Below are 23,294 nucleotides of genomic sequence, written 5' to 3'. Positions count from 1 at the left end.
GTTGATTGTTTACTGTGTTTCCAACATGATCCTGTTTGTGTAACCTGCCGTCCAACTGCTCTCTTTAAGCCCTTACATGCTAGACTTGGAGCCCTACTACCAGACGGAGAATGAAGACGAAAGCCCTTTCATCTGCTCTCAGCCACGAGAGAATGGCATGCGTTATTGCCGCAGCATCCCAATACGCAGAGAGGAAGGGCTGGAGTGCACCCTGGACTATTACTCCTACAACGACACCACTAACACCTCTTGTGTCAACTGGAACCAGTATTACACAAACTGTTCAGCTGGGGAGCACAATCCTTTCAAAGGAGCCATCAATTTTGATAACATTGGTTATGCATGGATCGCAATATTTCAGGTGAACATTGTGACTTAAATTCCAAATTTATTTGGTCAATAGACTGTTCATCAGTTATTATGAAAGGGAGTAATTTTAAAATCATGTTTGATAAAAGGAAGACAAATCATTAGTTTAGATCACCTATTGCTTGCTATTTTTCCTATGGCCCTATGACTATAGGAAATACCAGTACATACCTAACATTTGATTTTATTGCTTTCTTGATTTAAACACAACCTTGATTCCTGGAGATTTATTTTTTTAGCTTATATTAATAGGTTTAAGAGATGACTTAGAAAGAATAATGAAATTGGTACCGTTTCCCCTAAAATAAGACATCCCCAGAAAATAAGACCTAGTAGAGGTTTTGCTGAATTGCTAAATATAAGGCCTCCCCCAAAAGTAAGACCTAGCAAAGCTTTTGTTTGGAAGCATGCCCAATGAACAGAACACCAAAGCATGCAGGATCGGTAAATGTACATACCATAGAGTGTTGTACATGGAAATATTGGTAGTAACAAGAAATTCTTGATAGGATTCACAGTTGGTCTGGTTATGCTGGTTTGTGATGACAACTACTGTACAGTATATAATAAATGTTCGTTTTTTTGTTCAACAATAAATGTGAATTCTTCTTCATGGAAAAATAAGACATCCCCTGAAAGTAAGACCTAGCACACCTTTGGGAGCAAAAATTAATATAAGACACTGTCTTATTTTCAGGGAAACACGGTATATCTTCTTCCAATTTAAGGACAGATGCTATTTTCCGGACGTTATGTGCACACATCTTATGCTATATAACGATGTGTCCATTTTTCATTAAATAATGAGCTTGTCCTTTAGTTGTTCTGCACTAATGGTCCCAGAGACATAATCAAATTAGAGGAAGAATGATTTGATCGTTCTGTGCTCTTCTTTTGTTGTTGTCACTGCTGCTGTTGTTTTCTTGCCTCTCTTCTTAACGTTAACTCAAAATAAAATGAAATTCTGTGAACTGGTGTGTCCTTTTGGGTGTCTGCAGCAAATTCTTGTCCTCAGTAGACCTAATAGGAGAACCTAGACGATGACTTCATTTTCTTTCTTCTTTAATGCAGGTCATCACTCTGGAGGGCTGGGTAGATATCATGTACTTCGTCATGGATGCTCATTCCTTCTACAACTTCATCTATTTCATTCTCCTGATCATTGTGAGTTATTGCTCCAGTCTTTGTAGCAAACAAGGGCATTAATAGATGCCATGGAGAAAGAAAATTGTGCTAGAGGTGTGTTTGCAAAGAAGATGCATCAAAAAGTATGCTTTAGATTTGGACAGGCAACTCCCCAAGGGACCCTGGAGAAATCCAGCCTCAGCTCATTCCATTTCCTCCCATCTAATTTCTTTTCCTCCTAAATATTTATTTATTTATTTATTTATTTATTTATTTATTATTCAAACGTATATACCGCCACTCCCCTAGGGCTCGGTGCGGCTTACAAGAACAGGCTAAAATCTAACAATTTAAAAACATCTTTAAAAACATCTTTTAAAAACATCAATAACAGAAAACATCAATAACAGAATATATCTCTTCCCTGAAGACTGCATGGATTACCTTTGGCCATTTCACTACACTTCAGTGGGGAAGCTGTCTCTTTGTGTGTGTGTGTGCGTGCGTGTGTGCGTGTGTGAGGAGTGACTTGAGAAACTGGGAACATCTCTTTATGTTATGTTATTTATATCCCACCTTTCTACCAGCCCAGGATTCAAAGTGGTTTATAGCTCTTAAGGATTTTTTTCAAAACAAGATGTTATTGATTCTAGTTCTCAATCACCCCTTTGCGGGGGGAAAAAGATCCCATTGTACAATACAGCATATGCCTGGTATTAGAAGAAACTCTGTTTTGACCTACAGTAACAAATGAAGATAGTCTGGTCTAGCTTTAGCTTTGACGCTAAAGAAAGTCTATTGACAAGACATAGTTTTGTTGTGGCTTTAGGCAAGTTCTACAGTTTCCTTACAGTGTATATACTTTTTTTTTAAAAACCACTAAAATTTAACTCTTGCATCATTATTCGTAAAATATATATAGAACATGTATTTGCAGGGAAGGAAGAGGGTAGTGGTATGGCAAGTGGTAATGTTGAAAGAGGTTAGATTGCTATTATAAGGGCAGGAGAAGGCACTCTGCTTCCAGAAAACCCGCACATGCACACACACAGTCATTTCTCTACAGAAGAGACACACAGTTCCCTCCCTCACTTCTCCATAAGAAAACACCTGCTCTGACAGAAAACTCCTTCACATTTTTCCTCCTCCTTTCTTCCTCGTTTTTATGCATACAGAGAAAAAAGACTCAAATACAGCCTCCTGCACATACATATCCAAGCCTTTACACATACAGACACACAAGCACATATGTACAGGCTTCCACAAATACTGCTCTCTCTTTCCCCCTCCTTTCTCTTGATGCTGTTTTTTGTGCTTTGTCAAAAAGAGCAGTTTCTGGAGCCATTTAGTATTGTGATATGTTAAGGTTAATTGGGAATTGATGAATTTACACTTCATAGACTAGAGTAGTTGGCCCTTTACAGCTAGTGCTTTGCTTCATTCTGTATTGCTGTGGGTCGTGGAGAGAATGCTTTAAGTATATGCAAGTGGGGAACATGCTTAGTAATCATTGGCTCCTCAGCCCGCAATGGAGATTTAGCAAGATTTAGCAAGCCATTAGCAAAGAAAAAGAAGCAAGCTACACTTTCTTGGTTGAGGTCAGGGGGTCAGGTGAGACTGAAACATCAGAGGAAAAATTGCAACTTTCACTGCTCCCTACCCAAACATGGCAGTGGGCTGCGTGTGGTGTAACCTAAATATTAAGTAAATGGGTTCCTGGTTATGCACAAAAGTAATAGATACCCACAAATGTAGTGATTGCTTTAGCAATGTTCAGTTAACAAGTATAACGTAAGAACTCATATAGCATAAAATACAATATGTTCAGAATTCACAATTGTAATAAACATAATCCATACATCAAAAATGACTGTAGCTCAACAATATATGTTCTGTATATAATTGTTCACTTATTCAATCAGTTCATTGTGCTGAAGAGCAAGTAGGTCACAGTAGATCCCTCAACAATATATATTCTATATGTTGATGTATGGATTATGTTTATTACAATTGTGAATTCTGAACATATTGTATTTTATGCTATATGAGTTCTTACGTTATACTTGTTAACTGAACATTGCTAAAGCAATCACTACATTTGTGGGTATCTATTACTTTTGTGCGTAACCTAAATATTCTCAGAGAGCAGTGAGAAGGAGAAGGATGCAACTAATGTGTACACAGCTTTCCATCAATGTCAACACTTAATTTTAAAGGAGATATCCAAAGGGCTGACAGTTTTCCAAACTGGGTTCAACACACTTTGAATAGCTCATTTAAAGTTTGATTAAACCCTAAAGAGGATTTACTGCCCTGCTGAGATGGGAGCCAACAGCTGCAATTGCTTCTCATATTCAAAACAGTCCTGCAGTGATATCTCAGAGTGTGTATAGCTGAGGTCAGACTTTATGTTGAGTAGGGATTCCAGGGATGGACAGTAGTGTCTCGCTTATCCAACGTAAACGGGCCGGCAGAATGTTGGATAAGCGAATATGTTGGATAATAAGGAGAGATTAAGGAAAAGCCTATTAAACATCAAATTAGGTTATGATTTTACAAATTAAGCACCAAAACATCATGTTATACAACAAATTTGACAGAAAAAGTAGTTCAATACACAGTAATGCTATGTAGTAATTACTGTATTTACGAATTTAGCACCAAAATATCCCGATGTATTGAAAACATTGACAACAAAAATGTGTTGGATAATCCAGAACGTTGGATAAGCGAGTGTTGGATAAGTGAGACTCTACTGTACCTTTTTTTTGGGGGGGGGTGAATCTTTCATCAGTCCTCAAGTTTCTAGCATTGCAAGCAGTGAGACATTAAAATATTCATACTTAGAACTCAGCTATTTTTGTGTTTCCATTACCTTAGCCGCTTTGCTCATCCTGTTTCCTTGGATGCCTGAACTGTATCTCTGAAGGTTTCACTGAAACCTTCAGAATTACAATTACAATTCAGAATTACAATTACTGTAATAATAGAAACTTGGAGAATGAAGGAAAGCTTTGTTGCCAGGGCAGAATCCTTCTAGTCAGAGCTTGGCTACACTGTCTTAAGTAAACTAGATGCTTTGGTGGTAACTACCCAACAGGTCCACATTTAAGCTGATTGCAGCTGGTATATGGTAAGTCCTTTCTTTTCCTTCTCAGTGGCATATCATTTAGCTCTGCAACTTCCTGCTCAGAGCATCTGAAAGAAAATAATCCCAAGGAAGATGAATCGGCATCTTCATACAACCGAGATGGCATGAATGGATAGCATAACTATTGGTTTAAGGTAGCCAGGAGAGAAGGCCTAGTTATTGGCTTCTTTTCAAAACATTCAGACTGAATAATGATCCTGATCTGAAAATGCATCCTAATGAAAAGCTTGTTTCAAAGTAAATTATCAAATCTTTGGCTGCAAACAGCTGTTGTTGTTGGATAGCAACATCTCACAATTGCAGTTAAGAAAGGAAAAGATCTGTGCACAAAAGCTGCCAACCTTTCTGCAAGGGAAAATTTGTCACGAAAAGATTTCAAATGAATTTTTGTTAATACTTCTGAATTGTGATAATTACAAGCATTGACTTCCAAGAAGCAAAAATTAGAGAAACCCTTTTAAATCAAAGTAAATCCCTGTTCTTCTTGGCTGTGATGTCATTTGTGGAGCTGAGGAATAAGAGTCCCTTGGGTAAAGAGCTCGGGCAGGTTTGATGTGGAAAAAGGAAAAGCAGGACAGGGAATGGCCCTGGATGACTAATAGAGCGGTTCTACACAAACGCTATAATGTAGTTCAAAGCTAGCTCGAGGACGAGGTGTCCACAGAATATACACCCTCAATGTGTGCTATAGCACTGATCAAGCCAGAAACATCATGTTTAAAAAACTCACCAGAAAGTCTGGAACAAACCATATAATGCACTGCAGCTAATCAGTATATATTCCTTTCTGGACCCAAAACCAGGATGATTCCAAACAGACATGGATCTCAGTGGACTGGTTTAAAAAAACCCCTGCCTCTTCTAGTGATCAGTCTAGCTGCAGATACTGTAGTTCCTGGGTTTAGATCCGAACTGCAATCATCAGATACTGTGGCAACCATTCCAGCTTCAAACTGATTTCTGGGCTGTTTTTGTAGGCACTGCACAACGAAGCCAGTGTGTTTAAAATCCACTTCCATGCTAGATTATAGTGTCTGTATAGCACTGCTCACTGAGGGCAGTGGATGCCCTCCCCCAACTTGGAATGAGCTAAGAGCTACCTTTTAAACCGTGTGAAAGCAACCTTAGTGATGAGACAATTTCTGAAGTAGCATTTTCAGACACCCATGCACTTTCTGGGTGTTTCTTTAAGACCTAAGGACATCAGTATGCTCCTGATTGCAACAAGGGAGGCTTTGCACTCTCTCGGTTTTGTCCCATTTCTTCCTTAGGGATCAGACTAATCAATCTCTTTCTCTCCTTTTAGGTGGGCTCCTTCTTTATGATAAATCTCTGCTTAGTTGTCATTGCAACTCAGTTCTCAGAGACTAAACAACGTGAGAGTCAATTGATGAAGGAGCAGCGAATCCGCCACCACTCCAATGCAAGCACTTTGGCCAGTTTTTCAGAACCAGGAAGTTGCTATGATGAACTCCTCAAATATCTTGTCTACATCCTTCGAAAGGCCAGCAAACAGGTGGTAGAAATGTACCGAACAACAGGTGTGAAGATGGGGTTGCTCTCTAGTCCAGCAATCAGGAGTAGTGCAGAGAGACAGCCGTGCAAGCATCGACCACAAAAAAGACCATCAGTCCACCATCTCATTCACCATCACCACCACCACCATCACCACTATCACCTGGGCAATGGAAGCCTACAGGCGCCACGTGCCAGTCCTGAAATCAGCGATGTTGACACTAGCTCACTTCACAATGGTGCCAACAGACTGATGATCCCTCTCACAGCCAATCCCCATGCTGCTTCCAGCAATGCTGAATCTGTTCACAGCATCTACCATGCTGACTGTCATTTTGAGCCAATTCACTGCAGATCATCTCTCTCTCAGCCTGGTCTCAGCTTGCCTGGGCCAGAGGTGCTTCCCAGGACTGTGGTTGGTAGCAAGGTCTACCCTACAGTGCACCCAAGTACTTCCCAAGAGCTGCTAAAAGGCTTAGGAGAGCCCACGCTGAACCCCGGGATGAGCACATTGATGAGCCTTAACATCCCTCCAGGACCTTACAGTTCAATGCAGAAACTGCTAGAGACTCAGAGTACTGGTAAGTGTTAAGGTTGGGTTGCAGATCTTACATGACCTTTGTGGTGGAAGGGAGAACTGCTAATTTCCCTATTTTTCTGTTCAGCTGGAACAAACATTGATAAAATATGTGGTTCAAGTAAGGTGATACCTGAATGATCCATTTTGTCCTCCATTCAGAACTATGATGCAATCATCCATCACTATAAAGAATAAAAATACACTGATTTATAAATTAGTTATTAATTGTAGATTATGTTGGGGCTTTTTTGTCCATTGCTTTTTTGCTCTCATGTGACATTGACATTGTAACTTGGTTCAAATTGTGCTTTGGAAACTACCACCTCATTCTATTACAGCAGAGGTCGACAACTCTGGAGAGGCCACTTTAACCAATAGATCTTGGAGAACCAAACACTCTCACAGTCTATTGCCACAACCATCCCAAATGCCCCAAACACCTTTTAGGGACAGGAGGGCATCTTCACCATGTTTTGGGGGCTTCTTGAACTGTTTCGGGCTGAGGATAAACACTTTTAAAATAAGTAGTGATATATCCCTCCCTGTTCATTTTGTGTTTCAAAAATAGCTTCTTCTGGGCCTAAATGGCCTTAGGAAAGCCCAAAACGTGATGGAAATACTTTAGAGGGTATTTTGGGGCAATAAAATGCTTTTTTAAACCTGGGAGTTGGGTGGACAAGAGGCCTTCAAATGTAGATGAAATGCCATCCATACCAACAGGGTATTTCAGACCTTTTTTTTTTTTTTGTGGAATCCAAAAACTTAGTCCAGGGGGGTGGGAGAGGACCTACAGCTCATCCTTGTATTATAGCCAGTGCCAGCAGGAGTTTCCTCTAGCCTCATTGTCTCTTGGAGAGCTTGAGGGCAGGCATCTGTAAAATAGGATCATCCATTGCAAGCAATGACTTCCAAATAGTGTTTCAGGGGAAGCTTCAATTAATATTGAATAATGAGTGCACAGCGGGAGCATGGTAGCTGGCCGGTTTCAGTGTAGTCACTAATTAGTATAGCTTCATATTCCAAGTGGCAAAGAAGCTGACTACTTTCTCTTTAACTGAAGGACCAGATAGACAGGAGTTTTGTGTTCATATAATTTTTTTAGTGTTTTTCCATATTAATGGGGGGAGCCAATATCCCAAATAATGCCACTGTAGTGCTGCTGAAATCGTGTGCAATGGCTTCTCCTGGTGAAACTGCAGTATTCCAAGTAGCTTCCGTGAGCGTGATTCTCTTCCCACCGTTTACACAACTGCACAGATATGGTGAAACTTTTTTTAAAAGTATGAATGTGCTATATAGGAAAGTGGGGTCAGCAGCATTGTGAGGAACAGTATTAGCAGGAACAATAATAAACAAGGCACCATCGAAGTGCTAGTAAAGAGGGAATGTGAAGCTGAAATTTTCAGTATTGCTGTGTTTCTGTTTGCTTTAACAACATGATGGTTGCAACAAACAGCCTTGTGTGATAAAGTCTACAATGAGGCAGCTCTGAATTCTTGGCAGTGTATCATTTGTACACACACAGATGGACAGAGATACACAAACGCTTTCAGAGATGTGGGCTGAACCTCAAAGTGAAACGCTACATATCTTCAAAACTGTAAATCTCCATATGTTTTACTGTGTTAAAGTATGATAATAAGCAGTGCCAGGTATTTCCATCTTTAGGGGAAATTGCTGTTAGAATCAAGATATCACAAAAGTATTAGAGCATATTTCTGAAATTTGGTTCAGGTTCAAACATAAGTCAAATGTGGTTCTAATTAAGGTAAATGAGAAATGTGTGAAGAATTTTCTGATTGGTCTGATGCTTTAAAAAAATAAAGCGAAGGAAATGCTAAGCTTTTGCATGGAAATTGCTACAGTTGGGTCATGCCCTTTTCAGGTTGGAATTCTGCTGAATTGAATGAGTGTATTTTGATTTCCTTTCAGGTCCTTACCAAAGTTCCTGCAAAATTTCCAGCCAATGTGGGAAGTCTGACAATATTTGTAGCCCAGAAAGCTGTCCATACTGCATGAAGACCTTGGCAAACAAACCAGAGCAGACAGACAATGAGACAGGCGATTCAGACAGCGATGGAGTCTATGAATTTACCCAAGATGCTCACTACAGTGATCAGAGGGACCCTCAGCGGTGGAAAACCCAGGGGAAAAATACTTTAAAGCTTCTGGCCTTCTGGAAGGTGGTTTGTGAGACATTTCGGAAAATTGTAGACAGCAAGTACTTTGGCCGTGGAATCATGATAGCTATCCTGATCAATACTCTCAGTATGGGGATTGAGTATCATGAGCAGGTAAGCAAAATCTCAACCATACTTTGGTGGTTATATTCTGACTACAGTAGACAAGCCCCAGTTGTTGGCCTCATAACTCCCTCCTGGTTTGACTTGTAGCTCCAAGAATGGGATTCATACTGTACAGCCTTGATTAATGATGCCCCCCTTTGTTATGCCTTACTTTGCTTAGTGGTGTTTGTTCTCTCTGCCATGAAATGAGGCTGCAGAGTTGCAAGGGCAACAAAGCTGGCAGATCCTGAGGGAGCACTTTGTATGCTGGCTAGTGTGCAGGTCAGCACTACTGAATATCATATGGTTACTCTTGTTGGTTTGGAGTGAGATAAGGCATGGATGTGTGAAGCATGGTCTGGTATGTTTGGTAACAGTCAGGGTCAGTGCTACTGTAAGCCAGTGGAAGACATGTCTGCCTGTAGTAATGGATGTTTGAAGGCAGCCGGTAGATAAAGCAGTGAGCGAGCTGCAACATGATGCTGGCAGATCAAGCTATGCATGCTGTGTCTCTAGCTTGCTGCTTCTGGGTGCAGTAAGAGATTTGGACGCATTATCAATGGTGGCTGGTTAGCATCTGAAAGCAAAGTGGAGGAGAGAACCATCTTTTCCTTTGTCCTTTACTTGTTTGCTGGGTTGTCACTGCAGTGACAAGATGGCAGCTGATACAGAAGGCACAGGAGGTGATTATGGCAGCTGAGAATATCTAAGTGGGGCACTGAAATAATTCTGAGTTTGTATTTGAACATTACAAGAGCTATCCAAGATACTGATTACTATCCACAAAGCAACATCAGCACTTTGGCTATTTTCTTTTAAGTTCAGACTAAACCCTAAAGTAGATTAGTGTCACTAGTGAATGGTAAGCAGCAGCAATCCCTGTGGCCGGAATCAAGCATACTCTCATGAAGCTGGAAATGTTAAATTGCCTGTGTGTGTGTCTATACTGTATATTGTTTGTCTGATGGCATTGAATGTTTACCATATATATGTGCGTTGTAATCCACCCTGAGTCCTCTTCGGAGTGAGAAGGGCGGAATATAAATACTGTAAATAAATTTATAAAAGAATTCCCAGCCTTACTGATGTGGATGACACTCTGGTAAGCGAAACAGAAAGTTTGCAAGTTTTAATGTTACAGAAATAGTAGCAGATTTCCATTAATCTACCACATGCCTTAAGACTATTTGCTTATGTTAATCAATCATTTATATTTGATTTTGTAATAGCTACCTTGCAAACAACATATCATGAAATATGCAAACTGTAACATAAAGTCAGTACTGTAAGTGCACGCTTTGATTTTTCTCTTTTTATTCGCTTTTTAATAGCAGTCTTTGTCATATAATTTGGCTGATTTGATGGTATCTTCTCCCACTTAAAGCTGTCTTTGCTCAAGTCAATCATTTTGTGGGAAATATAGTTACTTAGAAGTATGTTTGATGGAACAAGCAGTTTGTATGACCAAAATCAAAAATATTCACACTAACTGCATTCTGTTACTGTCAAGTGGCGCATGTGGTGTGAAACATGCTCAGATTTCCATAGGTTTGTGTCAGGGCTGTTCCTTCTAAAAGGATGAATCAAAGACATTTCCTCCTAGTTCTGTCAAACTTGATACCACACCCCCCAATGTCACATTTATTTTCTGTTGTTTCCTGATCAAATTCCTAAATTTTCAGTAAATTTGATTTGTAGAGTGTACTGCAATTTTTCAATAGATTCATTGCATTGGTAAGGGTCTCAGAATTGTAAGTTCAAAAAAAACCTGAAAATAGGTGCCACCAACCTGGTCTCATGTCTATTACAAATTCAAGATGCTTGAGCACATATATTCTAAGCCTCTTCTTCATTGAGGAAAAGAGGTCCAAAGATGGATCTGATTCCCTCATTGTAGTAGATCTGTCAAATGTACATCATGTAATATCTGCCAATGTTAATTTGGGTCCTGCTGAGATTTCTAAATGCGTCATTTAAGTATTGGTTATCAGACTCAACTTCCTGGATTGGGGGCACTGGCTTTAGAAACCAGAATTTGGGGAAGTAAGAGCTTTTCATGTCTTTACGGAGGCCGTTTTGCAGATTACAAAATATGCGAGTGGCAATCTTAGCTTTCCAACAAAAATGCCTATATTCTATAAATGATTGCTGCAATGAGAAATACAGGCTAAGTATCCCTTATCCAAAATTAATTTGGTTTGTATTTTTGTGGGAGCAAAACCTAATGTGAACTTCCCAGGCCAATGTGTGACCCAGAATATCAACTTCCCAACATTTCAGAATATTATGATACAATGCAAAGATAAATAAGGACATTGTAGAAAGCAGAAAAAGATAGATGCAGTCACTGGGAATCATGCACCTTCTCAATAGCTCCCTGTCCAGTTGTCCATTCAAAATATCCCGGTATTCTGTCCATTAAATAAAAAAGAAACTAAGTTGCACACCTCTGCAAGTAATATGTAGCTTGCTCTTACACTACAGAGGGTTTCAGAAAACTAAACTTGTACAGGCATCCCCAAGTTACAACCATCTGACTTACAAATGACTCATAGTTAAGAGTGGGGGTGAAACAACAAGATGTGAGGGAAATCTTCCCCTCAGAAGGGAAATTCACTTCTGAAAGAGTTATCATGGGGAAAAGGTATTTCTGCTGAAGCTTTCTCACCAATCCTTGTTTTCACAATGAGCCATTTTTTTTTTCCAAAATCCAATTATTACAGGGACAGAAAGTGAGGTGAAATCTTCTCAACAGGAGCATGGACAGCAAAACAAACACCACAGGGGTGTTAGCCCTTCCCTATGCTATCTGAAGCATGTGTGTGTGTGTGTGTGTGTCCATGTATGTACAGTAGAGTCTCCCTTATCCAATATAAACGGGCCAGCAGAACATTGGATAAGCAAATATGTTGGATAATAAGGAGAGATTAGGAAAAAGCCTATTAAACATCAAATTAGGCTATGATTTTACAAATTAAGCATCAAAACATCATGTTATACAAATTTTAAAGAAAAAGTAGTTCAATACACAGTAATGCTATGTAGTAATTACTGTATTTACGAATTTAGCACCAAAATATCACGATGTATTGAAAACATTGACTACAAAAATGCGTTGGATAATCCAAAACGTTGGATAAGCGAGTGTTGGATAAGTGAGACTCTACTGTATATGTATATGTATGTATTTGGTTGGAGCTAATTTTTAAAAATTTACCTGTTCTGACTTACAAACAAATTCAACTAAAGAACAAACCTACAGAACCTATCTTGTTTGTAACTTGGGGACTGCCTGTACTGTGCTTGTTTTGTGTGGCCAACAATTCACTTGTGCTATGAGAAAAATTCACTGAATTTTCCTCATAGGCAGGCATGGTAGAAAGCATGCCATTCTGAACATATTGGGACTTCCAGACATGTTGGACTGCAATGGTTATCTTGGCTGGGAATGATGGGAGGTGCCATCCAATGTATTACATTAGTGAAGGATGACGTGCAAGGCCAAATTGTCTTACTTTTTTTAAAAAAATTACTTCATTCCTAGTTTTGTTTTGTTCCGAGGCATTTGATGCTGCTGTGCACAGTTACCTCAATTCTATTTTTTGCAGCTAGCTTTCTGTGTCAGATTGGTAGTTGCCAACTAAATTCTGCAGGTGGAATTGCTAATCCTGATGCCATTCTGGTATATTAACGCCTCAGTGGCTCTACATTGTGGGGGCTGAGGCACACTTGGTGTGCTAAATGTGTCCCTTCGAGCCAACATGTTTCTGGAAACCTTAATGCAATGTGGCTGAGTAACCTTTGTTTTCATTATGCCTTAAATGGAGAGACACTCTTTTGGCCTACCACACACATCTCCCACATGCTGCTTGACCTTCATTTGGTGACCTTACTCAAGCTAAATCTCCATAGTCAAAAGAAGGATTGACTGATTGCTTCAGAAATGTATTAATTCTTTCAAGAATAATACCAAGAATATCATTTCTTTGGAGCCTGAGGGAAACTAGAAAACCTGATGCAAAGTTCACACTCTACAGTTTTGATCGTTGAAAGCACAGGTGGAAATGTCATCTCTGTATAAGTTGGCTATTGCTTCCTGCAGTGGGAACACAGCACCACTCCTCTTCCTTCCTGTTATCCCTCTTCCATGCAAAATAAATTGACTAGCAACATTGCACAAAGGAGATAGCAATAATGGCCAAGGTATTTTGCTCAGAGTGATGATATGTTGTTTTCACCATAAGAAGGCCATTTCAGAGGGACAGAGGCCTTTTGGGGGTTAGCTCCTTTAGTATGGTGTGCCTAAGAATGTGGACAAAAGATGACTATGTGATGAACCTTGGGGGATATTATGCTGGGAGGAATCTTGGGCTCAGGCAAGTTGTTAAATGAGTATTTTTTGAGTTTCTAAGTGCTGGCTTTAAAAAAATAATAGTATCATTATAGAGAGTGTAATGTCCCAGTTTCCCCCCAAACTCTCTTAGTGAATAGTGGATGTTGAATCCCATTTTATTCATTCATCTGATTAAAGTGGCAGAAGAGAAGAAGATGTGTTTTTTTCTGTAAACTCCTGCGGCTTACAGTGTGCAGTTTCATAATCTGACAGTTATGAGATAGGGAATTAGAGTTGAGAATTGATGGCTCTGGTCTTTCTGCTGCGATTATAAATGGTGAATGTGACCTTTCCTCTTAAACTTAAGAGCAAACAAATCAGTTTTGCTAAATGTATCTTCATTGTTGAGTTGTTTAAAAACAAATGAAGGCTCTTTAAAGCACTTGACTTTATTAGTTTTTATATTAGGCTTTCTTGCTTTCTTAATGCATATTTATGGCCTTGGGCAATTCCACACACATACAAGATCTTGGCTTTGTCAGTTATACGAAGCTGAAGAATTTGCCATCTCAGATGCTGGTGTTAAGCCATCACAATTGTAATACTAAATAGTAGTGGTTTGCATCACAAGAAACAGAAATCATGATAGCTGCCATGAGCATTGACAATCATGTGCCCTCAATTCGGGTTGACCAGACAATATTAAGCTGGTAAGAGACAATGTGGTTGCACTTCCTTTTCTCCACATTTTCAAGCCAGTGCACATAATCTAGATCGTACACTCAAGTAACGAAATTGAAATGCATATCAGACTTTGCACTTTGCATAATGGTTCCCATCCAAAACATTAATTCAAAACAAATTATGTAGAAAAATGTGAACAAGAAGAAGGTGAACAAAACTATGCACAATAGAAATCACAATAAAAATACATAATATACAAGAGCATGCATTAGTAAAAAAAATCCCTTAATACATACATGAGAAATGCATATAATTTGTGTGTACTTTTATTTTCATAAAATTGACCAGAACCAAGCCAAAACAAACCTAAGTTCAGAAAACAGAGAGGAAGTGAAATTGACTGATGGGCAAATGGTTCATTATCACTTCCTCTCTGTTTTCTGAACCATTGATGCTAATGGTACAACATAGAGACTAATGCAGATGCCTATTACAAATTAAATTTCTAAGAATGGGTAGCATCGTCTCTTCTTAGTCTGTGCCATTTTTGCGTGCATTTGCTTACAGATCTGTTCCACACAGTTTCTGAATTGCTCAGGAGGTTGTAAGTTTTAATCCACACAAACATTTGTCTTTCAGTACAAATTGTATAACATGTTTTCCTGTAAACACATGCTTCTAAACAACAAAAAAGAACCCAGTGTCACCAGAAAGACTAACAGGTTTCTCTAGCACAGGCCTATGTGGGCTGCAGTTCACAAAATCTTTATGACAATAAAACTTGTTAGTCTAAGGTGCTGTTAGATTCTTGTCATTTGTGCTAGCTCCCTGTCCTGTCCCATGCTTTTCATTATATGTCATCTTTAAGTACATATTTTAAATGCTTTTAAATATATCTTTCAAGTTGAGGGCTACATCAGAACATTCAGGACATTCAGGACATATGGGGCCGGGCTGTGGCGCAGGCTGGTTAGTAGCCAGCTGCAATAAATCACTATGACCAAGAGGTCATGAGTTCGAGGCCAGCCTGTGGTGGAGTGAGCACCCGACCATTAAAATAAAAAATAGCCCTTCTCATTGTTGACCTAAGCAACCCAAAAGATAGTTGCATCTATCAAGTAGGAAATTTAGGTACCACTTATATGTGGGGAGGCTCATTTAACTAATTTACGACACCTTTAAAAAATCGTCCACCAATGTTTGGAATGAGGAAGTCGGCATCACAGTGGATGATGAAGCAGCTGCTCCCCTTGTGGCCGGAATCGAGCATCCCCTCAGGAAACTGGAAGCTGGAGAAGGTTAAATTGCTTTTGTCTCTATGTTCATATGGCATTGAATGTTTGCCTTGTATGTGTACATTGTGATCCACCCTGAGTCCCCTTTGGGGTAAGATGGGCAGAATATAAATACAGTAAATAAATAAAATAAATAATATGAAACCTGGTGGATGATTGAGAACTTTCATACAGGAATCGGTGAGGAGCAGATGGCCATACTGGAATTTACAAAGGTGTAATTCTTGAGGCTTCCCTCCTGTTCAGCAGCAAGTCTGTGTTTTATCTCAAATTTATTAACAACTTTCAGAAATGTGCTGTTAGGAGTTTGTGCTGATACTCATTTGATACCCATCATCATGTAGGTAATTATTGTAAGGTGTTAACATTATTGTTCTGAAAGACCAAGCATGCTTTGGGAGCAAATGAGGTGGATCCTTAGAACAGCATTCACAGCTCTGGCTGTGGACTCTGGAACAGGGAGACACAGGTGCTAGAGACCTCAAATAACCATGCAACATTGGAGAACCAAGACTCTTGTATGGTTGAGCCTCTTCAAGGGTGATCAAATAATAATTACAAGCACCTTATCAAAACACATAAGAGATAAATGCAGTTGCTACTTCCAAGTATGCTTCCATTTCCTTGTTCCTTGTGAAGCTGGCACTCAACTGCTCCCAAAGCTCCTCCTATTCATGATGTATTTCTTTCCAGATCTTTTGACCTTCATGGTCTCACTGAATCCTGGGTTCCTGCCCATAATATCTTTTCTTTAGCTGCCCTATCTGTTGGAAGGCTCTCTCCCCCCCCCCCCCCATTAAAGTCAACATGGTTGGTTTCTCAGATTCAGATGTTTTTGTTTACTTAACTCAGCTTTTATTTTCAACTCTTGATATTTTTGTCCCCTTTTCAATATGCAGTTTCTTCTACAGTGTCTTTTGTTTCTCACACTGTGCCAAGATCATGCTGATTTTTTCTTTAGGTGTTGTCAAAATCTTCTAGTGAGACCTTAATTCATGTCTTGGTCATTTCCCATCTTGATTAATTAGTCTTTCAATTGGTTTTCCATTATCTCACCATAGTCCTGTGGTTTCCCTTTAACATTAGGCTGTGAAAATTCTCTTCTTGACCAATTGTTTTGATTGTGCTACCCCATTTTTGGTATCTTTTAATTGCTTACCCATTCTAAGATTCAGTATAAGAGTTGTGATCATGTTCAAAGCCCTCCATAACCTAGCTACCCCTCCCTATCTTTCAACCCATTCTTCTTTTTACCAGCCTGCTCAAGATCTGCTTTCTAGGAACTCTAGGTTTCTTACTCAACCAAAAGTTTCCTCTTCCTTGGCTCTGCTTTGTCCTTTTTCACTTTTTGTGCCATTTCTTGGACTTGCCTCTCTGCATATTTGCAGCCTGCTCTTTCCTCTGTTATTATTATTTTTTTAAAAAACTTCTTTGTTTTTAGATTTTGGATTTGATTAAATGTATTTGTCATTTTGGTTTATATTATACTGTATTTTGGCAATGCCCACTATTTGTTGTTGTTTTAATTATGAAGTGTCACGTGTGTTGATGGCACTATGTAAATAATTTATACTGTAATGATGATGAAAAAGAATAAGATGCCATTGAACGCATGCTATTGTTTCCAAAGCTCTTCTAGCACCCAGGTCTGATACATTTTGGGAAGCATTTTAGAAAGTATTGCCCATTATTTCTGAGTATGTCACTAATGAGTCATGAACAGCCTGCAAGAAAAACATTAAAAAGAGGAACATCTCAGTACATTCATTTTTAGGAAGTTAGCTATTCAGCAGAAGGACCTGTCATAATTGCTTAAGGCGTCACATAAGCCATCCTTAAACAGGTTTTATAATAAGAAGAAATTGGGGGTTTGATATTAATAGAAGTCAGTAGCAGATTTCACTCACATTTTAGATTTGCTACCTGTTTTTAAAATGAGGATGTATCTTACTGAGAAAGAAATGCAAGAGTTATATTAGCAGAAGGAAACATAAATGCATTTAGATGCAGCTGTATTGATCCACAATGCCCAGGCCCATGCAACGGGAATTAATGGTATGCTTGCTCTCTGTATCATCTATGGAAGAGCACTGATATCCCTGACATCCTACACATCAGTCTACATAACATTCAGCAGCTCTGCCTCTCAGAGAGCTAAAGGACCTTGACCTCACCAATTATTTGGAACACAGAAACTCCTACCATGCTGAGAATCAATTGATCTGATGACACAGTTATTTCAGCCAGAGCTAAAACTAGCCTCCAATAGTACCCTAGAGATTGGATGAAACATTATTGGATATATGGCAGAGATCCCATTAGGGCAAACAACCTGGTAATAGGAAGAAACTGTAAAAAGCAGCAAATAAACCAGTCATTTCCAGTTTAATCTCAAATAAGTAAGCAAAGAGATTAATTAGGGTCCTGAAGAAACAACCTGCAGTGGGATGGGGAGGGAATAATTATTACCGAAATAGTTATCATTATCATCGCAGGGGAAGACAAATAGTAAAAAGACATGCAGTTTAAAGAATGTTGCAGGACTAGCCCCCACACATCAATCAAAAGCAGAAAACATCAGCCAAACAAAAAGGTGGAAGGCAAGCTCAAATAACTGCTTGCTGCATTTGAAAAAAGACATTGGTTTCTGAGCACTGGTTTTCTGCAACAGATATCTACGGCCCCTTCCACACAGCTGAATAAAACCCCACATTATCTCCTTTGAATTGGAATATGTGGTAGTGTGGACTCAGATAATCCAGTTCAAAGCAGATATTGTGGGATTTTCTGCCTTGATATTTTGGGTTATATGGTTGGATGGAAGGGCCCTACATTACTTTTCTGTCTTACTAAAGCTTTACCTCTATCATTCATTTTAGTTACCCTTGATTCAGGCCTGTAGCCAATGAGGGGGAGGGGTTAAGGGTTCAACCCTCCCTCCCCCCCCCAAAAAAAACCATTTCAGGTTTGAAAAAACTGCTTTACTCATGAATTGATTAACCAGTTAAACTTCATAAGTAAAACAGGTTTTTTTTAACCTGAAACATTTCGGGGGGGGGGATCCTTAACGCCCCCCCCCCCTCCCCGGCTACAGGCTTTCTTTGATTACTGAACTGTTTGATTTCAAGCATGTCTATCAAATCAAGTTAGGCCCATAAGCAGGACTTTAGGAACTATACAGCCAGATACCTCCTTGCTTAAAAAATAGGTAGTTCCTTCACTGTCACTCATAAAAAGGAGGAAGATGAGCAGGAAGGATGAAATATATGGATTTAATACAGCAGGAGTTGTGAACTACTGCTGGTAAGCTATTGTTCAAAAGACTAGAAAAAAGTAATTTAATAGAAGGGCATTTCTAACAGCAGCAAAACCTCTACAAAGGATGCTTGACACTAAATGATAGTTAATGTGCACACTCAGTTTGCAAAATACCAGCATAACCTTTTTTGATGCACTTTGTAAGCCCATTTAAGAGTTTTAATGCTTAATCCTTAGTGCACCAAACAGCAAGCGTCTTGAGCAGGTGCTATACGAATGTTGGAAAGTTCTCACTAAGTAACATTTAAACCTAATAACCACTCCATCTGTGCGCCTAGATGTAAAGAAAACGTGCTTGCAAAATGAATAAGAAACTGGTAGATCAACAGAAGAATTCAAGATTTTCTTTCTTTGTAAAAATATGGGCTAGTCCTGTAACAGTAGTACTTTATGCACAGGGATGCTTAAGATGCAAGGAGCCTTTGTCTGCAACAGACCAGCACTGAGCATCCAGGTAAAACATTGGGCATCTCGGTTGCATGAAGAGGCAGGCAGCAATTTTTGAGGTATAAGTACAATAGGTAAAGATAAAGGTTTCCCCTTGACATTGAATCTAGTTGAGTCCGATTCAGAGGGGGGGGGGGGGGTAGGTTCTCATCTCCATTTCTAAGCTGAAGAGCCAGCGTTTATTTATTTATTTATTTCAATTATTTATACCCTGCCCTTCTCACCCGAGGGGACTCAGGGCGGCTTACAAGTGGCAATTGATGCCGTTACACTGATATACAATGAACTAAAATGTTAAAACAGTTAAAACAGTCATAAAATACAATATACAAAGTTTAAAACAATGCAAAGTGCTTATGCCATTCATCCACCAGACCTTATATACAAGAGCCGTAATTCAGACCGCGTCGAAGCCAACACATGCTTATTCTTCAAATGCCTGCATACATAGCCAGGTCTTCAGTTTTTTTTCTGAACGCCAAAAGGGATGGAGCCTGCCGAATGTCACTGGGGAGGGAGTTCCACAGCCGGGGAGCCACCACCGAGAAGGCCCTGTCTCTCGTTGTCAGTAGACATAGAATAGTAGAGTTGGAAGAGGCCTCATGGGCCATCCAGTCCAACCCCCTGCCAAGAAGCAGGAAATCGCATTCAAAGCACCCCCGACAGATGGCCATCCAGCCTCTGCTTAAAAGCCTCCAAAAAGAGCCTCCACCACACTCTGGGGGAGAGAGTTCCACATCTTCTAGGTCATGAGGTTGGCATGAATGCATGGAGTGCTGTTACCTTCCCACTGGATCTACTCAAATTTGCATATTTTTGAACTGCTAGAAGCTAGGACTAATGACAGGAGCTCACCCTGCTCTGCAAATTCGAACTGCCAACCTTTCTATCAGCAGAGGGTTTAACCCACTGCGCCACCGCTGCCCCAATAGTACAATCCAAACTCCAAAAAATATTTCTTGTCTCAATCTGTATTAAAGAAAATTTCTTGTTCACTATTTCAGAGTTAAAACTTGAGATATAGAGACAGTTCCTGATGATGTCGCTAATTATCATAAAATATTTTGGAGAAGATAGTGATGAGAATGAAGATTAGGCTTGATCAACAGGATAATAAAAACTGACAGGGTAACCCTATCTATGCATTTGCAAAAGGAAGACATTTTGAATTTAATATGAAATGCTTATATATTCCAGTCTTGGTTTTGAGAATTTCTTTGAAGAGACATTAGAGAAAGCCAGGAGAATTGGAGAGAAAGCAGAAAGAAAAGGAGAGAGACAAAAGAAAAGGATAGAAGGGAAGCAAAAAAAAAAAACTTAGCCAAGAATTGCAAGTGGGAGAAGGGGGAAAAGTAATGAGAAAAAAAGAAGAAGAAGACATTTAGTCAGGAGCTGTGAAGAGAGTCAGGGCCCTTATACTTCCATATAATCCAGAATATCAAGGCAGATAATCCACATTGTTTGCTTTGAACTGGTTTATCTGAGTCCACACTGCCACTGTGGATTTTATACAGCTGTATAGAATAGACCTCAGAAGAAAAGAGAGGACAAAAAGAGAGACTAGGGAACCAGAGAGGTGATGAGTGCAGGAAGGAGATGCAAGGAAGGGGGAAAGGAAGAGAGAGACAAAAGGGAAAGAAAAGAAACTCGAGTAAGAATTGTATTCAGGAGAAAGGAAAATAAGGAAGAGGATGTAAAGGGGAACAAAATTGGAGTAGGAAACAAGAGAAGATGGCCAAAACCAAGAGTTATGGAAAAATAGAGAGGAAAAAAGGTGCAGGGAAAAGGGGGGGGGGGGAGGGAAAGAAGACATTTAGCTGAGAGTTGTAGTATGGCAGAAAAAATGGGATGAGAAAGAGAATAATGAAATCCAAAATTAAGAGGGAGAAAGGAATCTCACTCCTGAACAGAGATGAAAAGAGATTACTCTCACTCAGAGTTCACCATAATCATAGCAAAAGACTGTTGACTTTTCAGCCCTTTAGGCTTGAATAAGAAAGGTGGGAACAAACTGAATGGCATGCAGCTGCAGCTGCAGCATGCTTCTATTTTTCCTTCAGGTATGCCAAGGTTTATGCCCAAAAGGGCAGTTTTTAAATAAGTTAGTGACTAAATTAAATACCTTAAAATCTCCTATACAAGGTCCTTGCGAATTAACCCTAGCGAGAGACAGTGAGAGACAGGGGAATAATAATTAAATTAGTGGCAGTTCTTTGAATCTTGAAAGTTAAATCAGGGCTTTAGTAGTAGGCTAGGAATGCAGATATATTTTCTGTTGCACTATACTAATTTATTTCATATTATTAATAAGCACTTACTTTTTTATAATGCAAATAACTGTTTTGTCCACACATGATGTTCTATTGATTATCCCGTCACTTCCAATAATACTGGGATGGCAATTTATATTAGTGATATTTTTCTCTCCTTCTGACGACGTCATTAAAACATTGCCAGAGCCAAAGAGCTGCATTGCTCACTCTCTTCCCTTCTGTTGTCCATGTTGTTCAGGTCTCCTTAGCATTGCTGTGGATGTTAGCTTAAGTCGCTGAGTTTTTGATAAGGATTCACAGTCTCCTGCAAGTCTCTCATTCATAGAATCACCAGTCAAAACTGATTTGATAGCACGAAACAATAACACTATGTGGGTGTGCAAATGCACACACCTATTTTGTTCCTTAATATTAGTTTTCTGCTTGTTTCTATCTGGATCCTCTCAACATGCATGAAGACAAAGGACCTCATCACATTGAGCCAGAGAAGCAAGAAGACAGCAGGGGACAGCGACGAAAATCGTGGGGTAGTATCACACTGTGTTCCTGTGATGACCCATGGGCCTTGTAGTCCTGCTCATGACATTGTGATGCCTGATGAAGAAGAAAACTTGGGTTTTTTACCTTCCCAGTCAGAACTGGATTCTTCCCAGACAGATTCTTCCCAGCCAGATCTGGGAACCTTGCACCTGCAAGAGGGTTATGTTCCAGAAGTATGTCAAACAAACACTGAGGCTACATCTCCTGTGTTTTCTCGCCATGAGTTTTGTAAACAACAGAGAGGTTTGGAAGCGGCCTCGCGCAGGAGTGCTAGAATAATTGCTAAGAATTTAGCCAATTAAGCCTGCTTTCCATGAGAATCTTTAAGGAGTCAAACATCTGGTCTCAGAGATTAGCTTTCGTTTCTGGTTCCCAGAGAACTGCTCTCGGCGGGAAAGTTAGACTCTATATAGGTGTTTTACCCGCGGAGTAACTTTGCGGAGTCAATTCGTCAGCCTCCGGAGCGAGTTGTGTCTGGACAGCGCGCTCCGATCCAAGCCTTGTTCCTGTTCAAGCCTTGTTCTTGTTTTCAAGCCTTCGCTCCTGTTTCCCAGCCTTGTTTACCTACGGACCTTGCCTCGCCTTTCAGGACTAAACCTTGCCTTGTTTCACGGATTTTACCAAGTAATTCCACGGATCTTGTTCTTGTTCCTTGTTACCTTGTGCCACGATTCAAGCCTTGTTTTCAAGTATCAAGTTAATTCCTAGCCTTGCTCAAGTTCATGGACTAAAGGACCTTGTCATCTCCCCTCACTTTGCCTGGCAAAGTGAGTGTTTCGGTTATTGGATTACAACTTTGGACCTTAATATTTCATATTGGACATTGTTTCTTTGGACTAATTTTGACCTTTCCTGAAAGGTCTGCTTTTGGACTAACTTTTACATTTGCTTTTATTAACTTTATATATTTCCTTAATAAAGATATTAGATAGAATCTGGCCTCTGCGTATGGTTATTGGTGCTCTGTAGCCTGGGTCGTGACAGTTTGACTCCGCCACCCTAAGCACCAATTAACCTCGGCCAGAATGTCTACCGGAGCCGGACCTGGACCGGGCGGCCAGCCGATTACCTACACCATCGACAAGGATGAGGTGGACCGAATCCGTGATAAGCTCAATGCACAGGATGGGGAAATAAAGGGTTTGAAGGAACGCGGAATTCGTCTTCCGGCCATGGCGTTGCCAACCAAGTTTACTGGAGAAGCTTCTAAGGTTCATGTTTTCCGTCGCCAATGCCAAGCTTATCCAGAGGCCCGTGCTGCTGAGTTTCCCCAAGAAGACATCAAGGTGGCGTGGGTTTACAGTCTTCTAGACGGGCCAGCGGCCAACTGGGCGACGGCACTGTTCGACCAAGCCTCTCCACACCTAAGATCAGCGCAA

At 39.9% G+C, this 23,294-nt stretch overlaps 1 protein-coding gene and 1 long non-coding RNA gene across 13 annotated transcripts in view; one reads left to right on the top strand and one right to left on the bottom strand.

The window, feature by feature from the left end:
* Positions 1-23,294, top strand: part of cacna1g (calcium voltage-gated channel subunit alpha1 G) — a 403,744-nt gene that overhangs the window by 213,438 nt on the left and 167,012 nt on the right. For all 11 annotated transcript variants that reach the window (XM_062970561.1, XM_062970564.1, XM_062970559.1 and 8 more), the window contains exons 6-9: positions 70-361; positions 1,441-1,533; positions 5,952-6,741; positions 8,673-9,034. In XM_062970561.1, coding sequence (XP_062826631.1) covers positions 70-361; positions 1,441-1,533; positions 5,952-6,741; positions 8,673-9,034 — 1,537 coding nt within the window. The remainder of the gene's footprint in view (positions 1-69; positions 362-1,440; positions 1,534-5,951; positions 6,742-8,672; positions 9,035-23,294) is intronic.
* LOC134296236 (uncharacterized) overlaps positions 1-23,294 on the bottom strand; it is a 56,853-nt gene that overhangs the window by 13,982 nt on the left and 19,577 nt on the right. The window lies entirely within an intron of this gene.

This window comes from Anolis carolinensis, chromosome 2 (genome assembly GCF_035594765.1).
Source record: "Anolis carolinensis isolate JA03-04 chromosome 2, rAnoCar3.1.pri, whole genome shotgun sequence".
Lineage (NCBI taxonomy): Eukaryota > Metazoa > Chordata > Lepidosauria > Squamata > Dactyloidae > Anolis > Anolis carolinensis.
Note: the sequence above shows the minus strand (reverse complement) of the source record. Positions and strands in the feature narration are given on the sequence as shown.